The following is a 17481-nucleotide window of genomic DNA, read 5'->3' as shown; positions in this document are numbered from 1 at the left end:
GTATAACAAAGGGAGATCAACTCGATGATGGATGATGCCCTAGAGGCCGCGACGGGGAGGGTGGGGGGAATCGAGGGAGGGAGTGAATATGGGGATATATGTATAAATACAGCTGATTGACTTTGGTGTACCTCAAAAACTGGTACAAGAGTGTAAAGCAATTATATTCCAATAAAAAAAAAGGAGTGGATGAGGAGACTATTCTAGATTAAAAAAAACTGAAGATACAACAAGGATGTACATCAAGGATAAATCAAATGTAAAAAGACATGTTTTTAAGACACTGGGAAATTTGAAGATATTAAAATACTCACTGTTACATTTGATAATGGTATTTTGCTTTATAAGAAAAAAATTCTAATGTATATTGAAGTATTTAGGGGCAAAATAACGTGTTTGACATTGGCTTTAAAATACTTCAGAAAAAATATGGGAGTGTGGCAAAATGTTGAACATTTTTAAAGCTCACTGAATCATGTTAATGGGGATACTAGTTGTACTCTTTTACGTACAAATTTTAGAAAATTTCACAATAAAATGTATATGTTTACATAAATGAGATGGCAAAATGTTCTAGGTATGTTAAGAGAAGCCTGGAAAACAGTTTGAGTCCAGCTGAGTTTTTACAAGGTGTTATAGTGCAGATTTCAAAAATGTAAAAATGGACCCAGAAAGTTAACAATGGTAAATTCTAAGTTGTGGACACAGGTGATTATTTTCATGCTTTGCACTATTTTCCAAGTTGTATTTTTAAAAAGTTTTTCGAGATGTTTTACATCACTACTGACATCGGATAAACTTTATTTACTGGATAATTTGTGAATAATGATAAAACTTAAAAACTAGTTTATATCAAGGTAGCTCGATATAAAAAACTGGAATAATTATTTCTAAAACTGTGAGATAGAGTTGTAAAACCAGCCGTGGTCCTTAAGCTCCTTTCCTGCAAAGCTGGAATGAATGTGATTATTTATCAACTGTTAAGAGTACAGGACAGCGGCAGGCGTGGTGGGAGCAGAGGTACAAAAAAAAAAAAAAAAAAAAAACACCTACTGTTCCCGGACTTCAAATCTAGCTGGAAAGCCATTAAAATATGTGCTAATATAAGACGACCAAAAAGATGTCACAGGAGCAGCAGTAACCTGCTAAGAGGCGGGGGAGTGTGGCACAGACGCCCAGCGCCGAAAGGAGGGGCTCAGCCAATGGTCTCAGCCCGAGGGAGCGCGGCGGTGACGTCCTGATGTCCGAGGGAGAGTTTTCCGGGCCGGGCGCTCGCGGAACTTTGCTTCTGAACTGGGACTTTATCCCTCGGGGGCGGTTGGACTTCAGGCTCCTGCAGCCCGGTCTGCGTCGCTGGTCCCAGGTGCCGGCGACTCCTCCTCGAGACCCTCGGACCCCGAGCCCGCCTGGTGGGACTGCGGGCCGCCACCATGGACGGGGCGGCCGAGCTGCTCTTCTACGTGAACGGCCGCAAGGTGAGCGCGCCCCGGGGCTGCCCGGCCGGCCCCCGCCCCGGGCCTCCCCTGTGCTGGAAGCGCCGCGCACGCGCCCGGCCCGGGGCTGCTCGCGGGTCTACCTGCGCGCCCCACCTGCACCGTCGAGGCCGGAAAAGGATGCCTGGATCTTTGGGTCCCGCCTTCCCCTCTCCTTCCAGGACGCACGGGCTGATTACTAACCCCACCCCACCCCATAAAGAGGATGAGAAGTGACTCTTCTTATTCAGCAGAGTCAGCACTCCCAAATCTTCCCTCCGTCAAACCCACCCGCAAACGGGAACGTCTTTCATTAGGCCTCAGCTCTTGGGTGCGTTTGGTTGGGCAGAGAGCCGTTTGCAGTCTGGACAGCACCATAGAGATGAATTCATTGAGACCTCGCACCCCCATCATTTCCAAACCACAGTTAGTTCCTGGCAGTGCTGAGCCGACGCCCGGCTCTGGGGACTCAAAGGTCCTTAACTGGGTTCACTGCTGGCGCGGCGGCTGGCCTCTCAGGAGCCGGGCTCTCTCTGCACATCCTCTGGATAGTTCCAGCTATTGTCCGATGTTTGGAGGCAGCAAACCACCCCCCGCTCCCGCGGGGAATCCTTTAAAACACCCGTACGGATGTGGCCAGAGACTGCTCACTCTTCATGTTGTCCCAGAATTTTGGTGCCACTTTGCGAGGGGGAAACTGAGGCAGGAAATTTAAAAGGCTTAGGAGCAAACAACGGAGCAAGGGCTATGATAGCAGCCTTTACATGTGCTGGTGCCTTCAGAGCCCTCTGTGATCCCTGCTTCTGAGTCAGGGATAGCCTGACTTTCCCTGACTGGCACAGGGACTCACCAAGAATCTAGGGAAGGTCAAGCATCAGGGTCTGTCACTTGCGAGGCCTTTTCTGAAGCCCTGAGCCTACTTTCAAATTTGGTTTTTGTATTCTTTCTTTCTTTCTCTTTCCTTCTTTCTTTCTTTCTTTTTCTTTTTCTTTCTTTCTTTCTTTCTTTCTTTCTTTCTTTCTTTCTTTCTTTCTTTCTTTCTTTCTTTCTTTCTTTCTTTTTCTTTCTTTCCTTCCTTCCTTCCTTCCTTCCTTCCTTCCTTCCTTCCTTCCTTCCTTCCTTCCTTCCTTCCTTCCTTTCTTTCTTTTTCTTTCTTTCTTTCTTTTTCTTATAAATTTATTTATTTATTGGCTGCATTCGGTTTTCTTGCAGGCTTTTTCTAGTTGCCACAAGTGGCAGCTACTCTTTGATGCAGTGCATGGGCATTTCATTGCAGTGGCTTCTCTTGTTGCAAGTACGGGCTCTAGGCACATGGGCTTCAGTAGTTATGGCACTCGGGCTCAGTATTTGTGGCGCAGGGGCTTAGTTGCTCCGAGGCATGTGGATCTTCCCGGACTAAGGATTGAACTCGTGTTCCCTGCATTGGCAGGCGGATTCTTAACGACTGCACCACCAGGGAAGTCCCTGTATTATTTTTCTTAAAGAGGATTCCCTCCCCCAAACTGTGCAAGTTCTAGGCCCTATAAAACCTTCCTTTGTTCCTGCTGCCTTGGTTCCACACTGGATAAGATGAGCTTGTTTTTCCTGAACTGTGTTGGGGGTTGTTAGGACTCCCTTGCAGGACTGCTATGAGAGTGAACCATGATAAGGGTGGGGGTAGAGAATGGGAGGGTGGGTCTGAAGTGATGGCATGATGTCATTTTTTTCTTCTTTTACATAACTGAATAGTACATTAGACACAACTCTTACTTTTTTATTTGGACAAACAAGCATTCAGTTCCAGCTCTAACTCTTATGGAGACAACCTAACCTAGCCTCAGTTCCTCTGTTAAAAGGAGGTAATACTACTTACTTGACAAAGAGTGATAGTGAGTTTTTAATCCATTTATTTAAGGGCCTGCTATATACCAGTGTTCCAGCGCCCTCAGGGGACACAACAGAGCACAGAAATGACCACGTCCTTGCCTACACAGAGTTTACATTGTGCTGGGGAGACAGACAACAAGCATATGAGTAAATGGAAATATATCATGTCAGGCAGTGATAAATGCCAGGATAAAAATAAAGCCGGGCGAGGGGATGGAGAGTGGGCAGGAGCTGATGCTTCAGGCAGGATGGATGTTTAAGACTTTCTGAGAGGCTGACATTTGCGTGATGACCAGTGTGAAGTGAGGAGCAGCTAGCTGTCTGAGGGAAGAGCATTCCAGACCAAGGGAATGGAGGCGCAAACAATCTCAGACACGAGGATTTCCGTGTGCTCGGAGAATAGCAAGGAGGCAGATGGGGCTGGAGATGTGGCCAGGGGCCAGATGACAAGGGCTTTGGAAGAGATGGTAAGGGTTTTAGTTAAAGGAGGAAACAGGTGTTTGAGTCTAGCTTCTTCTCCCCTCTCCCTTCTCGCCTGCTCCCAAATAAACTAGTGGCATTTTTAACATAATGACTAATAATAGTTTGTGCTCTATTGGTTTTTAAAAATAGATAAGCTGGTTCTTATCTTTGGGCTTATTTTATCTATGGGCCAAACGTCCTGTGACCATTCGGAAAGAGCATGCTAGAAATATTGATGTATTTTTTGCAGTTACCCTGTTACAAGAAGTTACATCATCCTTTCCCTTTCCTGCCCCTCCCTTCCAAATTCTGTTAGGTTTGTGCTTCAATCCCAGCAAGCAAGCCTGATTGCCACATGAACAGAATTAGAATAAAACCTCTGGTTCAGAAGGTGAGGGGCTGTTGAGAATAGTGAGAGAAAAAAGCCAGGAAGAGGGGTCTTGAAGTCGAACATAACCCTGGGATTAAAATCTTGCCCTTGAAAGGAAGCTTTGAAGCCATTTAGGAGCGATGTGATTGGCCTATGGTCTGTACTTTTTGCAGAATCCCTCCAAGTCACCAAAAGGTGTCACTGGGCAGGGGCTAAGGCCATGCGCATTGGTCATAAATCTAGTTGCACAGAGATTTCTGAAATCTTACTTGCTTCACTAGAGCAGGTGACCCAGTTGACGTGGAGTTTGAGGGAGGAAGGGCCCATGAATAAATTATACCCTAGATGCTGCTCTCAACACATCTCAGGAACTGAAGCAAGTCATTCTACGAGGCAGTAAGACATAGAGATGAGATCAAAGGTGTGGGCTTTGGAACTAGTTAGGTGTGGATTCGAGTCCAATGCTGTCTGTTCTGCCACTCAGCAGCTCTGGGGCCTCGAGCAAGTGTCCTCACTGATTGTCCCCTCAAGCACTCTTTCCTGGTTCCAAGGCTGCTGGGGTATTGTTCTTCTCTCCTCACCATGTCCCACAATACACACCTCTTTCTCCTATCTTCTTCCTCTCAGCTTTCCTTATTTTCTATTCTTTTGCCTCTTTCTCTCTCCTCCTGATCTCCTTTCTCTTTCTTCTTTCTGACTCTGTCATGCATCTGGCAAGGCCACCTAATCACAAGCCCTGCACAAAGGAAAGCGATTTCTCAACCTTGTGCAATGTTAACTTGACATCTCCCAAAGGGCCAGTGGAGATACAGAGAGGCACATGCTACCCTTGTAACACGCAAGGCTTTGCTGAGATGGGAACATGCAATGACCCTGACCCAAGAGCTGACGTCATCTTTCCCAACCAGAGTCAGTGAGAATAACTCTGTTCCTCATTCCCTCCCGGCCACCACCCCCCACCCCGACCCGCCCAGCCCCCCCAGCCACCATCTGAGTCCTGACTTCCCTATTTCGCTCCAAGACCTGCCAGGACAGGGTGCCTGCCAGATCCCTGCCCACTTCCCTCCTCCAAATGCACCATCCACCAAAACAAGCAAAGTAAACATATTTTAAGCCAGTGGCACTTTGAGCCAGACTCTGATCTCTTGAGACATCTCTGAGAACAAATACCCAAACAAGCAAGGCCTGCTCTTCCATTAATTCTTTATGAAAATACAAACATCTCTCAAGCCTAAAATGCTCTTTATTACCCAGATCCTGTCTCTCCATTAACATTGGGCTTCTGTGGGATCACCATCATATGTATGGATTAGAATGTTTCAGCTGCAAATGGCACAAACTCAAAACTAAGTAGTTCAAAAAAGAGATAATTCATTTTTACTTTTACATAAAAAATACTGTATCAGGGGATAGGCATTACAGGGCTGATCTAGAAGCTTCATGGTGTCATCTGAGATCCAGGTTTCTTCTCTCTTTTCCCTGTGTTGCCATTGATGTGTTGCCTTATGGTCTAGAATGGCTGCTGGCATTCTAGCCATTTCATCTTTATTACAGGCAGCAGGAAGGACGAAAGGGAGAAAGCATGCTGAGATAGACAATCAATAGTTTCTGCCACCATTATTGGCTCTTCTCTGTTTTTCCTTCTTTTCTCCTGTTCATAAGCACCAGCCTGTGAGAAATCATCCCTCCTTCCTTAGTGTTCTCATAGCAGATTGTACATATCAAGTTATTCATTTTAATTCATTGACATTTATTATGTCCTTATCATATATCCCCAGCACCTAGTTCAGTGTTTGACATAAAGAATAATGGAAGGTGGTTTCTCTCAGGATCAAGAGAGGCTTATACATACACAACTAATTATGCTGCAGAGCAACGCGTTCTGTGAAAGATGTGTGGACGTTGACCATGGGAGCACAGAGGAGGATGGTTGTTGCTTGGAGCAGAGAGTGGGAAGCAGATATTAGGTGGCAGCACATCCCATAGGAGAGAACATTTGAGTAGGGCTTTGAGTGGCATACAAACTTCTGCCCAGTAGAGAAGAGAGGAAGGACTTTCAGGACAGAGGGGATCCTATAAGCAAGTGTAGTTAAGGGTGAAAGTCCCTGCACTGCTGGGACCAGCCAGTTCTCCCACGTGACCAGAGTTCAAGATAATGGGTTGAGTGGCAGATGATGGAAAGTTTATTAAAGAGGCTTTGTAGCTATGACAAGGAGTTTGAATTTCTTCTTGTGTTCCAGGAGCTCTTGAGTAGAAATTCACCTAAGACCCACTCAGTGTACTCTTTAAAGATGCACATTTTCTGGTTCGCTCTCTTGCAAATCCTGATTCGATAGGGCTTTCATTTTAACAAGCGCCCCAGTGATTCAGCAGTCCCAACACAGCAGTTTGGAAGCCATGAGCCAGTGTTGGATTTAGGCAGATACAGGAGATGATGACACTTGGAGTTTAGAGAGGTCACTTCGGTGGTAGTATAGAGGGTGGCATGGTGGGTGCCAAGAATGGGGTCAGGTGACCTGGTAGGCAGCTGTTATCATCGTTCAGGCCAGAGGTAATAAGGGTGGATTTCAGGGAGTGACAGTAGAATTGAAGGGTGTTTAGAGAATTGTTTTGGAAGTGTAAATGGCAGGACTTGGTGACACTGATTGTGGTGGATCGAAGGAAAGAAAATGTTGAAAATATCATAGGTTTTTAAACTTAGGTGACTTAGGAGATAGTCTATTAAACAAGTTAAGGAAAAGAAGGGAAGAAATAAGTATGGGAAATAAAATAAAGAGTTCCATTTGAGGGCCAGTTAAGTTGGGGATACCTGGGATGCTCCACAGTTTTCTTGTATTGTGCTATGTGTACACACACACACACACACACACACACAATCTTTTCTCTCATATTATATTGCAGACTTCTCTAGGGCAAAGATCTGACCTTGGTAATTGGCACATGCCTCACTTTGCCTGGTCTATGGCCACTTAGAATTGAGGGTGAGGAGGCATCTATAGAATAAGCATAAGTCCCCTCCTCACCCACTTCCCATAAGGGAAAATTAGTATAACATGGTGAAAGACGAACTCTAGTTCTGAAGATGTGAAGCGAATCATGCTTCTATTTGTGAATCTAAAAGAAATCCAAATTCGTAATCAAAAAAGAGAAAACATAATCACTTTGGAAAACATAACCAATCGCGACATTTCAATCATGCCGCCCCTTGGGTGCTGCTGTTCTAACCGCCATGCTGCTAGGCTGCCCCCACACACTTGCTTCTTAAGTATGTCTTTGCTTGCACATCTTTGTATCACTTGGCATACACATTTTATCTTCTCCTTTGTCTCTTAGATTTGGGAGCCATGGTTGGTTGTGATCTCTTTCTGGAAACTGTAATTCTTTGAACATGATAAGCAAACATTAAAACAAACAAACAAACACACACACAAAACCCACACTGTATCTATTTCTCAGAGGCTATTCTAGTCCAGAAGATCTCCCCTACCTCCCCACCCCCATATTCAGTTTTACTGTTATCTTTTCCCCCTGCTTGCTTCAGGCTTTCTAGGAGAAGTTGGACTGGAGCCACCAGGGTTTTGTTAGTGGAAACTACCACTGCCTTAGAGAACAGTGATAATTCAGGACCAAGGACAGTGGCAAAATAGTGATGGGGCTCAAGATTTAGACTTCACACTTTAGAGAGGTGATTTGTATATCACAGCTGTTCCATAAACATTAAATCAAGCTTAAAATATGAGTAGAAGAGTTAATTACTGTGCATTTTCATGAAATTACCATGAGCCCACCATGTATTCTAGCTCTCTCAACTTTGTGTGTTAAACTCTTACTTTCTTTTGGTACAGGTGATAGAAAAAAATGTCAATCCTGAAACAATGCTGTTACCATATCTGAGGAAGAAGCGTATCCTTTGCTTTGAGTGTGTATGTGTGTGTATGTATATGTGTGTATAGCCCTAATATCCTCGTCAAGTGATATTTCAAATATCTTCTTAGAGCTACACTGAATCATATTCCCTACTATGGTTTTATGTTCATCTTTGAGAAAGTCCTACATGTGAGTTTTGTAGGCAGTGCACAATTGTGCTTATCAGAGAACCAAGTTCTTTATAATCTCTGTTTTGGCATTAAATATATTGAATAAAATGGAGAAGCCAGCAATGGGAATTAAAGCAATGGATGCTAAAATGGCTTAATTAAGTATCCTTTAGAATTGAGTCACAATATTGATATTCTATCTTCAAGGACTAATCATGTCCATTATCAAAAGGGAGTACAGAAATCCCCTGAAATGAAAGAACAATAGAGAAATTAAACCTGAAAATATTACCTTGGGAAAACTTTCTAAATAAAAGTCATCTAAGGAATAAATTCTTATCCTGCTGTGCATGAACTCCGGTGGGCTTCCAGAGGTCTGTGGACCCCACCACATTATATGCAAACTTGTGTGACTATGGGAATTTGTACATTTTTCCCCTCGAGAGAATGAAATTCCCCAAAGAGCACACAGCTCAAAAAAATATCAATAACTATCTTCTGGAAGTCATTCAACATTTTTGGACATAAAAGTAATGAATACTAATTTCCTGGTTATCCATGGTACAATGTAATATTTAAGATTTGGTTCACTTGTGAGTGACAGAAAATCCCAATAGCAGTAAACAAGATAGAAGTTTACTTCTTTCTCATTGCATTATTTCAGGTTCTCTGGGAAGCAGACACCAAAAAATGAGATTAAATATGCAAGGGTTTTATTAGGAAAAATGCCTGAGTGAAATAGGGAGGCAGCCAGAGAAGACTTAGAACTGTAAGGAAGAGAAGGAGAGAAGGCTGAATGGAAGGGTCTCAGGCCACTGTGCAGTCTAAGGCATCTTCATCAAAGCCATCGAGGATGGTTGACAAGGACTCCCATACATCTCCATAGCACTGAGCCATTGGTGGGAAGCAGCCCATGGGAGGCATGGCCTTGATGAAAAATGGGGTGATATCAAAGTGCATCAGCTGGGTCTCTTGGTCAGTTACCCTCTATGCTGAAGGAAGTCTCGGAGGCATATTCTCAAGGCTGTCATGCTCACATAAAGGAATGCCAAAGATAGGCAGACCTGCACTAGCAAAGCATTGTCACGACATTATCCAGGACCAAGCTCTTTCTGTCTTGCGGCTTCACCCTCCTCAGCATGAAGCTTTCTCCTCATGGTCAAAGATGACTAACTGAGGTCCAGCCATCATATCTGAATTCCAGCAAATAGGAAGAAGTAAAGGATGAAAGAGGGGCACCCCTCTCCCTTTGAGGACATTTCCCTCCTGGTAGTCACACAGTATTTATATTTACATCCCATTGACCAATGTTGGTAATGACCCCACCAAGCATCGGAGGAGGCTGGGAAAATGTTTTTTTTTTAATTTTTTATTTTGGGCAACGATGTGTGTAGCTCAAAAATTAGGATTTCTAATACCAAGAAAGAATGAGAGAAAAGATATTGGTAAACAACTAGCAGTTTCTGCCTCTGAGAGGCAGATAAATATGGCAAACATGGATAATATGACACAACTATTCTAAGAATTATTTACAATTTGACGTTTTACTTTACATGTCATCAAAGACACACATAAGGATAAGAACAGATACGCAACGTACTCATACCTTCAAATCCTCAAGGCCTTGTATGTATAGACTCTTCCTTTTTAAAGTTTGGCCCTATTTTTGGCAACCTGAGGTCCAGTTGACTATAACACACAAATGGAAATCCAGAATTTACAAGATTATAAATGATAGCAGATAAGACATACATCATTTGATAAATAAGTACATTAATTTAAGGGTCTTAACTCCTAACTTTACATTTAAGAGTCTTTGATGGTGTTGTCTCTTAAGGTCAGAGCTATTTTACTAAGAGAATTATGGAAAACATTATCTTTAACTATGCTTTTTCCAGTCCGACTCACAGGAACTAAATATGGCTGTGGAGGCGGAGGCTGTGGTGCCTGCACAGTGATGATATCACGATATAACCCCATTACCAAGAAGATAAGGTATCTTGCTGCGAAGTCCAGATATGGTTGAATTTTTGTAATTTTGAATTTTGTTCTACTCCTTCTTTTGGTAAATATTCATTGAGCACCTGCTGTGTAACAGGAACTATGGTAGACATTGGGGATACAATGATGGACATCAAATCATTCAGGTTCCAGCAAAAATGTTCCATTGGCAGCCCTTCATGATCACCTCCTCCATAGTAATGCCCCATCTCACCTCTGCAACTCCCCTCTCCCTTAGCCTATATTAATGTACTCATAGCACTTCTCACCACATGTGTGTGTACATATTGTCTATGTACACATGTACTGTCTGTCTTCTCTCAACTAGAATATACACTCGACAGGGCTAGGATTTTATCTATCTTGTTCACCAATGAATCCTAGTGCCTGGAACTCTGCCTGGCACATAGTAGGCACTCAATAAATATTTACATTCATTTGTAAATAAATAATATCCTTCCAGTCTTTCTTTTGTGTGTGTATTTATGAAAGCATACTGCATATACAGTTTAGAAACCTCTATTTTTTTTTTTTTGCTGAACTTTTCGTGAATGTCTTTTCAAAATAATAAATATAATTTAATGGCTGTATATGTTCCATTGTTTGGGTGTACCAAAAGCAATCCTCAAGTAGTGATCACTTAGATTATTTTCTGGTTTTCATTATTATAAGCAAAGCCTCAGTGAGCATTCATATATATATTTATGTTTATTTATTCATATATAGGTTTATGTTTATGTTTGTGACTATTTCTTTATGGTAGATCCATAGAGGTGGAATTGCAGGGTAAAAGAGTGAGTGCATCTTTAAGTTTTTTTTTTTTTTTATAAATTTATTTATTTATTTTATTTATTTATTGGCTGTGCTGGGTCTTCATTGCTGCACACAGGCCCTCTCTAGTTGCTGAGAGTGGGGGCCACTTTTTTTTTTTTTTTCTTAATTTGAGAATATGAACCATAATTTTTTTTTTTAATTATTATTATTTTTGGAAGCAGGGGCCACTCTTCATTGTGGTGCACAGGCTCCTCATTGTAGTGGCCTCTCCTGCTGTGGAGCATGGGCCCTAGGCATGTGGGCTTCAACAGTTGCGGCACATGGGCTCAGCAGTTGTGGCTCATGGGCTCTAGAGCACAGGCTCAATAGTTGTGGCGCATGGGCTTAGTTGCTCCGTGGCATGTGGAATCTTCCCAGGGCAGGGCTCGAACCCGTGTCCCCTGCATTGGCAGGCAGACTCTTCACCACTGCGCCACCCAGGAAGTCCAATCTTTAAGTTTTTATACATTCCAGCAAAATGTCTCTCAGAAGAGCTCTATCAATTAAGATTCTAATCAGAAGTGTATGAATTCCATTTCCCCAACCTTTGCCAATAATGCATATAACAATTTTTTTAATTTGTCACTTTCTTTGATTAAAAATGGTTTCTATTCTCAAAAAAATGGTTTCTCATTGCTTAATTTGAATCTCTTTTGATTGTTTTTGAGGTTGAACATTCATTTCATGTATTTTTTCACCATCTATAATTTTATTTGGTAAATGAGAATATTTTAGGAATCATTTTGAGTTATACATATCCTAGCAGTAGGTTTGTGGGATTGAGTTCTGTATTCCACACCCTAATTCTTCTTCTGAGGCACAATATCAAATTAACTTTATTGCCCAACTAACCCTTTGCCCAGCATCTGCTTGGAAGATGAAATATGCTCTAGGTGATTGTCACATGTGACTGGAGAGGAGAATGTCAGCCCCTCATTCAAGAGGAAAAAACAAAGTTAGTGGAAACTGTTCTGGAGTTAGAATTAGGAGGGCTGGTTTGAATCCTGTCTGACGCTCCAGCTGTGATTGTGAGCAACTCACTCTGACCCTGAGTTTTCTTCTGTAAAATAGCCATGAGCTAAGGACAAAATGTATATGCAAAGCCTGGGACATTATACAAAACCTGCCATGTTGGAGGTGCTCCTTTCCCATTGGATACAATGTAGTTTGTGCTTCTTTTTTTCATGATGAAGACATTATCCAGCCAATGCCTGTATGATTCCCATCTGTTCTCTGTATGGTGCTGCCGTCACCACAGTAGAAGGCATAGGAAACACAAAGATCAGGCTTCATCCTGTTCAGGTGAGGGTGTGCCTCTTCTTCACAGGGTTCCTGTGCTTCAAAAACCGTTAGTGATGTGATGAGTTCCTGAAATTAACACAGTAGAGCAGTGGGCCCTGCTGCTTGGTCACAGCCCACAGATGACACCATGCTGGGGGCCCAGAGTGAAACCTGGGACATGTGACTAACTTCTTAGAAAAGTACTTTGAAAGATGAGAGAACTTTCTCTTAAAAAAAAAAAAAACCTGACCTCAATAGCTTTGTTTTCTATATTCTAATTAGATGGGACCTGTCCATTTTACATCTTCCAAACTTATAAAGAAACAAGAGCCATGTGCATTGGGGGATATAATCTTAATTTTCTTTTTCTATAAAGAGGAAAATAACATGATTTTAAAGCTGAATGAAAATCTCAGCTACCGAAAAGATGTGTTGAATTTAGGGCTTGTTTGGAAGATATATAATAGGAGTTGTCAATGAATTTTGAGGCTTTTCTCCTAAGGAGGCACCTTGTTAGAACTTTGCCTCAAGTGAAAGGGCACCTCAGACGCCTGACTCTTTTAATTATTTATACATTGCCCAGAAAAATGCTGTTGCTACTTGTTTTTATCTAAGTTAATGAGTACCACTTAAGAGGAGAGGGTGGAAAAGGAAAAAGATAGGGACAACGTAGAAAATGGCCAAACTTCAAATTCTCTGGGCTTGAAGGAATCTTGGATTCTGTTTATTTTCTATGAAACCTCTTTACCTAGAGGGAGCAGATTCTGCCTGGATATGCTTGTGAGACTCGGCTGTTTGGAGGCATGAAACACCCTTTCATTTAGTACCTGCTGCTCAGCTCCTGGATGCAATGTAATCAGATGATGGCTTCCAACATGCGGCTGCATCTTTGAAATTAGACTCCAAAGAGAACAGGCTGGGGCTTGGGGGGGAGATTTGGAAGAGAAACCAAGGCAATGTTTCCTTCTCGATGGTTTTTTGGCTTAATGATGGCACTCTGTAAATGAATTCCTGTGTGCTAACACGTTAGGGCAATAGTGGGCAGATAAAGGCACTCAGGAAATGCTTGAAGTTTTTTTTCCCTCAACTTGAATATAATTCAGCTCATTTCTTTGAAGGACTTCCTTTATCTCAGTTATTCCCATTCTGGAATTCAAATTGAAACACCTGGGAATCTTTAAAAAAAAATATGTCTGTGCCCCACTTCCAGAGATTCTCAGTCAAATGGTCTGGGGTATTGCCTAGACCTTGGAAATTTTAAAGCTCCCCTGGTGATTCTGAAGGCTGAGGACCTTCAGTGAAGCTCAAAAGCTGGTGAGGACCCATCATCATGGCCACCCCAGCCCAAGAAAGGGAGACACCAAGGCTGAGAAGGACTTTCCAGGGCCTCTTCTCCAACTTTAATGTGTATATGAACTACGCAGGGATCTTGTTAGAATGCAGGTTCTGATTCAGTAGGTCTGGGGTTGGGCCCAAGATTCTGCATTTTAACCTTTCTGTGCTTCCAGGAGAGGATTGCCAAGTGTCACGGCACACAGTGTGGCTTCTGCACCCCTGGGATGGTGATGTCCATCTACACGCTGCTCAGGAACCACCCGGAGCCCACCCTGAGTCAGTTAACTGATGCTCTTGGTGGTAAGTTATATGTGTGTGTGCTTTAGTTTGTAAATGATGATGATGATGGTGGCTAATATTGGACATTTACCAGGTGCCACACACTGCATTAAATGCTGTGTAAACATTACCTCATTTACTTTTTATAATAACTTTATACGGTAGGCAGTATTATTATCCGCATTTCATAGATGGAGAAACTGAGGTTTGGAGAGAGTAATTTACTAAAAAGTATACCACCAATAAGTAGAGGAGTTAGTTTGTTCAAATCAGGATTCAAACAAGATCCACACATTGCACTGGCTGATATATTTCTCAAGTCTCTCTTAATCTATAAGTCTCCCCCCTTTTTTATTGTTTGCTTATTTTAATAATAATTACAAAGTCAGTTTATTCATTTACCCTTGGAAAGAGTCTGGGGTGAGTGCTCTTAGGACCATATTAAGTATCAGAGGGCTCCTGATGAATACAACATGAAATCAAAGAGACTGACATCTTCTGGTGATACTTATTTCAAAAACTGCCTTTATCTGGAGCTGTTTATCAAGTTCAGGAGCTTGGTGTGTGTTGGGGGGCGGGGCGCAGCGGTGGGGGGGGTGGTATGGGGTCTTCATTAAGAAGACTCTGAATAAGAGCTTCCCAAATGCTATTTATGAAATAGCATTTGAAATTCTCCATGGTTCTACTTGTCTCCTGTCTCCCAGGGACCTTATTTCTCTGCTGCATTACATGGGCCTAAAGCTCACATGTTCAGTTCCTCTGCTAAAGCGTTCCGGGGAAGACAGGACTAAACAGAAGTAGAAAGGGGAGATGTATAAGATACAAATTGTCTTCTGCCTTATTTCCCTTGTCTTATTATGTATTTGATCTCATAGCTGTTTATGATGTGAACAAGTGACAAAGGGATCTCAAATTTTAGGGTGCTTAAGACTGACATGGGAGTTTGTAAAGAATGAAGATTCCTGGGACCCAACCCCAGAGGGCTTGCTTCAGTAGTTTTGCTTGGTTTTTTTTGTTGTTTTTTTTTTGAGATTGAACTATATTTTTATTCTTTTTTTTCTTTAAGCTCTTTGTTGGAATATAATTGCTTTACACTCTTGGAAAAGCTTTTGAGGTACACCAAAGTGAATCAGCTGTGTTTATACATATATCCCCATATCCCCTCCCTCCAGTGACTCCCTGCTGCTCTCCCTGTCCTGGCCCTCTAAGACATCAACCATCACCGAGTTGATCTCCCTTTGTTTTACACCTACTTCCCACTAGCTCTCTATTTTACAGTTGGTAGTGTACATATGTCTATGCTACTCTCTCACTTCATCCCAGCTTCCCCTTCACCCCCCACCCCAGCCCTGTGTCCTCAAGTCCATTCTCTACATCTGCATCTCCACTCTTCCCCTGTCACTGGGTTCATCACTACCATTTCTTCAGATTCCACATATATGAGTTAGCATGTGGTATTTGTTTTTCTTTTTATGGCTTCCTTCACTCTGCATGACAGTTTCTAGGTCTATCCACATCATTACATATTGTTCAATTTCATTCCTTTTTATGGCTGAGTAATATTCCATTGTATATATGTGCCACATCTTTTTTTATCTTTTTTTAATTTTCATTTTTTAAATTTATTTATTATTTTTTGGGGGTACACCAAGTTCAATCATCTGTTTTTATACACATATCCCCAAATTCCCTCCCTCCCTCGACTCCCCCTCCCCCTCCCCATCCCAGTCCTCTAAGGCATCACCCATCCTCGAGTTGAACTCCCTTTGTTATACAGCAACTTCCCACTGGCTATCTATTTTACAGTTGGCGGTATATATATGTCTATGCTACTCTCTCACTTCATCTCAGCTTCCCCTTCACCCCCTGCCCCCCCAAACCTCGAGTTCTCCAGTCCATTCTCTGCATCGGCGTCCTTGTTCTTGTCTTGTCACTGAGTTCATCAGTACCATTTTTAGATTCCGTATATATGAGTTAGCATACAATATTTGTCTTTCTCGTTCTGACTGACTTCACTCTGTATGACAGACTCTAGGTCTATCCACCTCATTACATATAGCTCCATCTCATTCCTTTTTACAGCTGAGTAATATTCCATTGTATATATGTGCCACATCTTCTTTATCCATTCATCTGTTGATGGGCATTTAGGTTGCTTCCATGTCCTGGCTATTGTAAATAGTGCTGCAATAAACATTACGGTACATGTTTCTTTTGGGATTATGGTTTTCTCAGGGTATATGCCCAGTAGTGGGATTACTGGATCATATGGTAGTTCCATTTTTAGTTTTTTAAGGAGACTCCAAGCTGTTTTCCATAGTGGCTATACCAGCCTACATTCCCACCAACAGTGCAGGAGAGTTCCCTTTACTCCACACCCTCTCCAACATTTATTGTTTCTAGATTTTTTGATGATGGCCATTCTGACTGGTGTGAAGTGATACCTCATTGTGACTTTGACTTGCATTTCTCTGATGATTAGTGATGTTGAGCATCTTTTCATGTGTTTGTTGGCCATCTGTATGTCTTCTTTGGAGAAATGTCTTCTGCCCATTTGTGGATTGGGTTCTTTGCTTTTTTGGTATGAAGCTGCATGAGCTGCTTGTATATTTTGGAGATTAATCCTTTGTCCGTTGCTTCATTGACAACTATTTTCTCCCATTTTGAGGGTTGTCTTCTTGTCTTGTTTATGGTTTCTTTTGCTGTGCAAAAGCTTTTCAGTTTCATTAAGTCCCATTTGTTTTTTCTTGATTTTATTTCCATTATTCTAGGAGGTAGGTCAAAAAAGATCTTGCTTTGATGGATGTCCTAGAGTGTTCTGCATATATTTTCCTCTAGGAGTTTTATAGTGTCTGGCCTTACATGTAGGTCTGTAATCCATTTGGAGTTTATTTTTGTGTATGGTGTTAGGAAGTGTTCTAATTTCATTCTTTTCCAATGTTCCCAGCACCACTTATTGAAGAGGCTGTCTTTTTTCCATTGTATATTCATGCCTCCTTTGTCAAAGATAAGGTACCCATATGTGCTTGGGCTTACCTCTGAGTTCTCTATTCTGTTCCTTTGATCTTCCTTTCGGTTTCTGTGCCAGTACCATACTGTCTTGATCACTGTGGCCTTGTAGTATAGTTTGAAGTCAGGAAGCCTAATTCCACCAACTCTGTCTTTCCTTCTTGAGATTGCTTTGGCTATTTGGGGTCATTTGCATTTCCATACAAATCATAAGATTTCTTGTTCTAGTTCTGTGAAAAATGCCATTGGTAATTTGATAGGGATTGTGTTGAATATGTAAATTGCTTTGGGTAGTACAGTCATTTTCACAATGTTGATTCTTCCAACCCAAGAACACAGTATGTCCCTCCATCTGTTTGTGTCATCTTTGATGTCTTTTATCAGTGTCTTATAGTTTTCTGCATGCAGGTCTTTTGACTCCTTAGGTAGGTTTATTCCTAGGTATTTTATTCTTTTGGTTGCAATGGTAAATAGGAGAGTTTCCCTAATTTCTCTTTCTGCTTTTTCGTTGTTAGTGTATAGAAATGCAAGAGATTTCTGTGCATTAATTTTGTAT

At 42.0% G+C, this 17481-nt stretch overlaps 1 protein-coding gene across 2 annotated transcripts in view; it reads left to right on the top strand.

Moving 5' to 3' along the window:
- The first annotated feature begins 1321 nt into the window (after window positions 1-1321).
- Window positions 1322-17481, top strand: part of LOC130858663 (aldehyde oxidase 1) — a 77699-nt gene continuing 61539 nt past the window's right edge. Inside the window, exons 1-5 of one of the 2 annotated variants that reach the window (XM_057745506.1) lie at window positions 1322-1475; window positions 8016-8073; window positions 10106-10202; window positions 12215-12323; window positions 13811-13937. In XM_057745506.1, the coding sequence (XP_057601489.1) occupies window positions 1431-1475; window positions 8016-8073; window positions 10106-10202; window positions 12215-12323; window positions 13811-13937 (436 nt within the window). In that variant the 5' untranslated portion in view covers window positions 1322-1430. The remainder of the gene's footprint in view (window positions 1476-8015; window positions 8074-10105; window positions 10203-12214; window positions 12324-13810; window positions 13938-17481) is intronic. The other variant, XM_057745505.1, reaches the window with a different exon arrangement.

The sequence above is a fragment of the Hippopotamus amphibius genome, chromosome 8 (genome assembly GCF_030028045.1).
Source record: "Hippopotamus amphibius kiboko isolate mHipAmp2 chromosome 8, mHipAmp2.hap2, whole genome shotgun sequence".
In the NCBI taxonomy this organism is placed as follows: domain Eukaryota; kingdom Metazoa; phylum Chordata; class Mammalia; order Artiodactyla; family Hippopotamidae; genus Hippopotamus; species Hippopotamus amphibius.
This window is presented reverse-complemented; position numbering and strand designations above follow the sequence as displayed.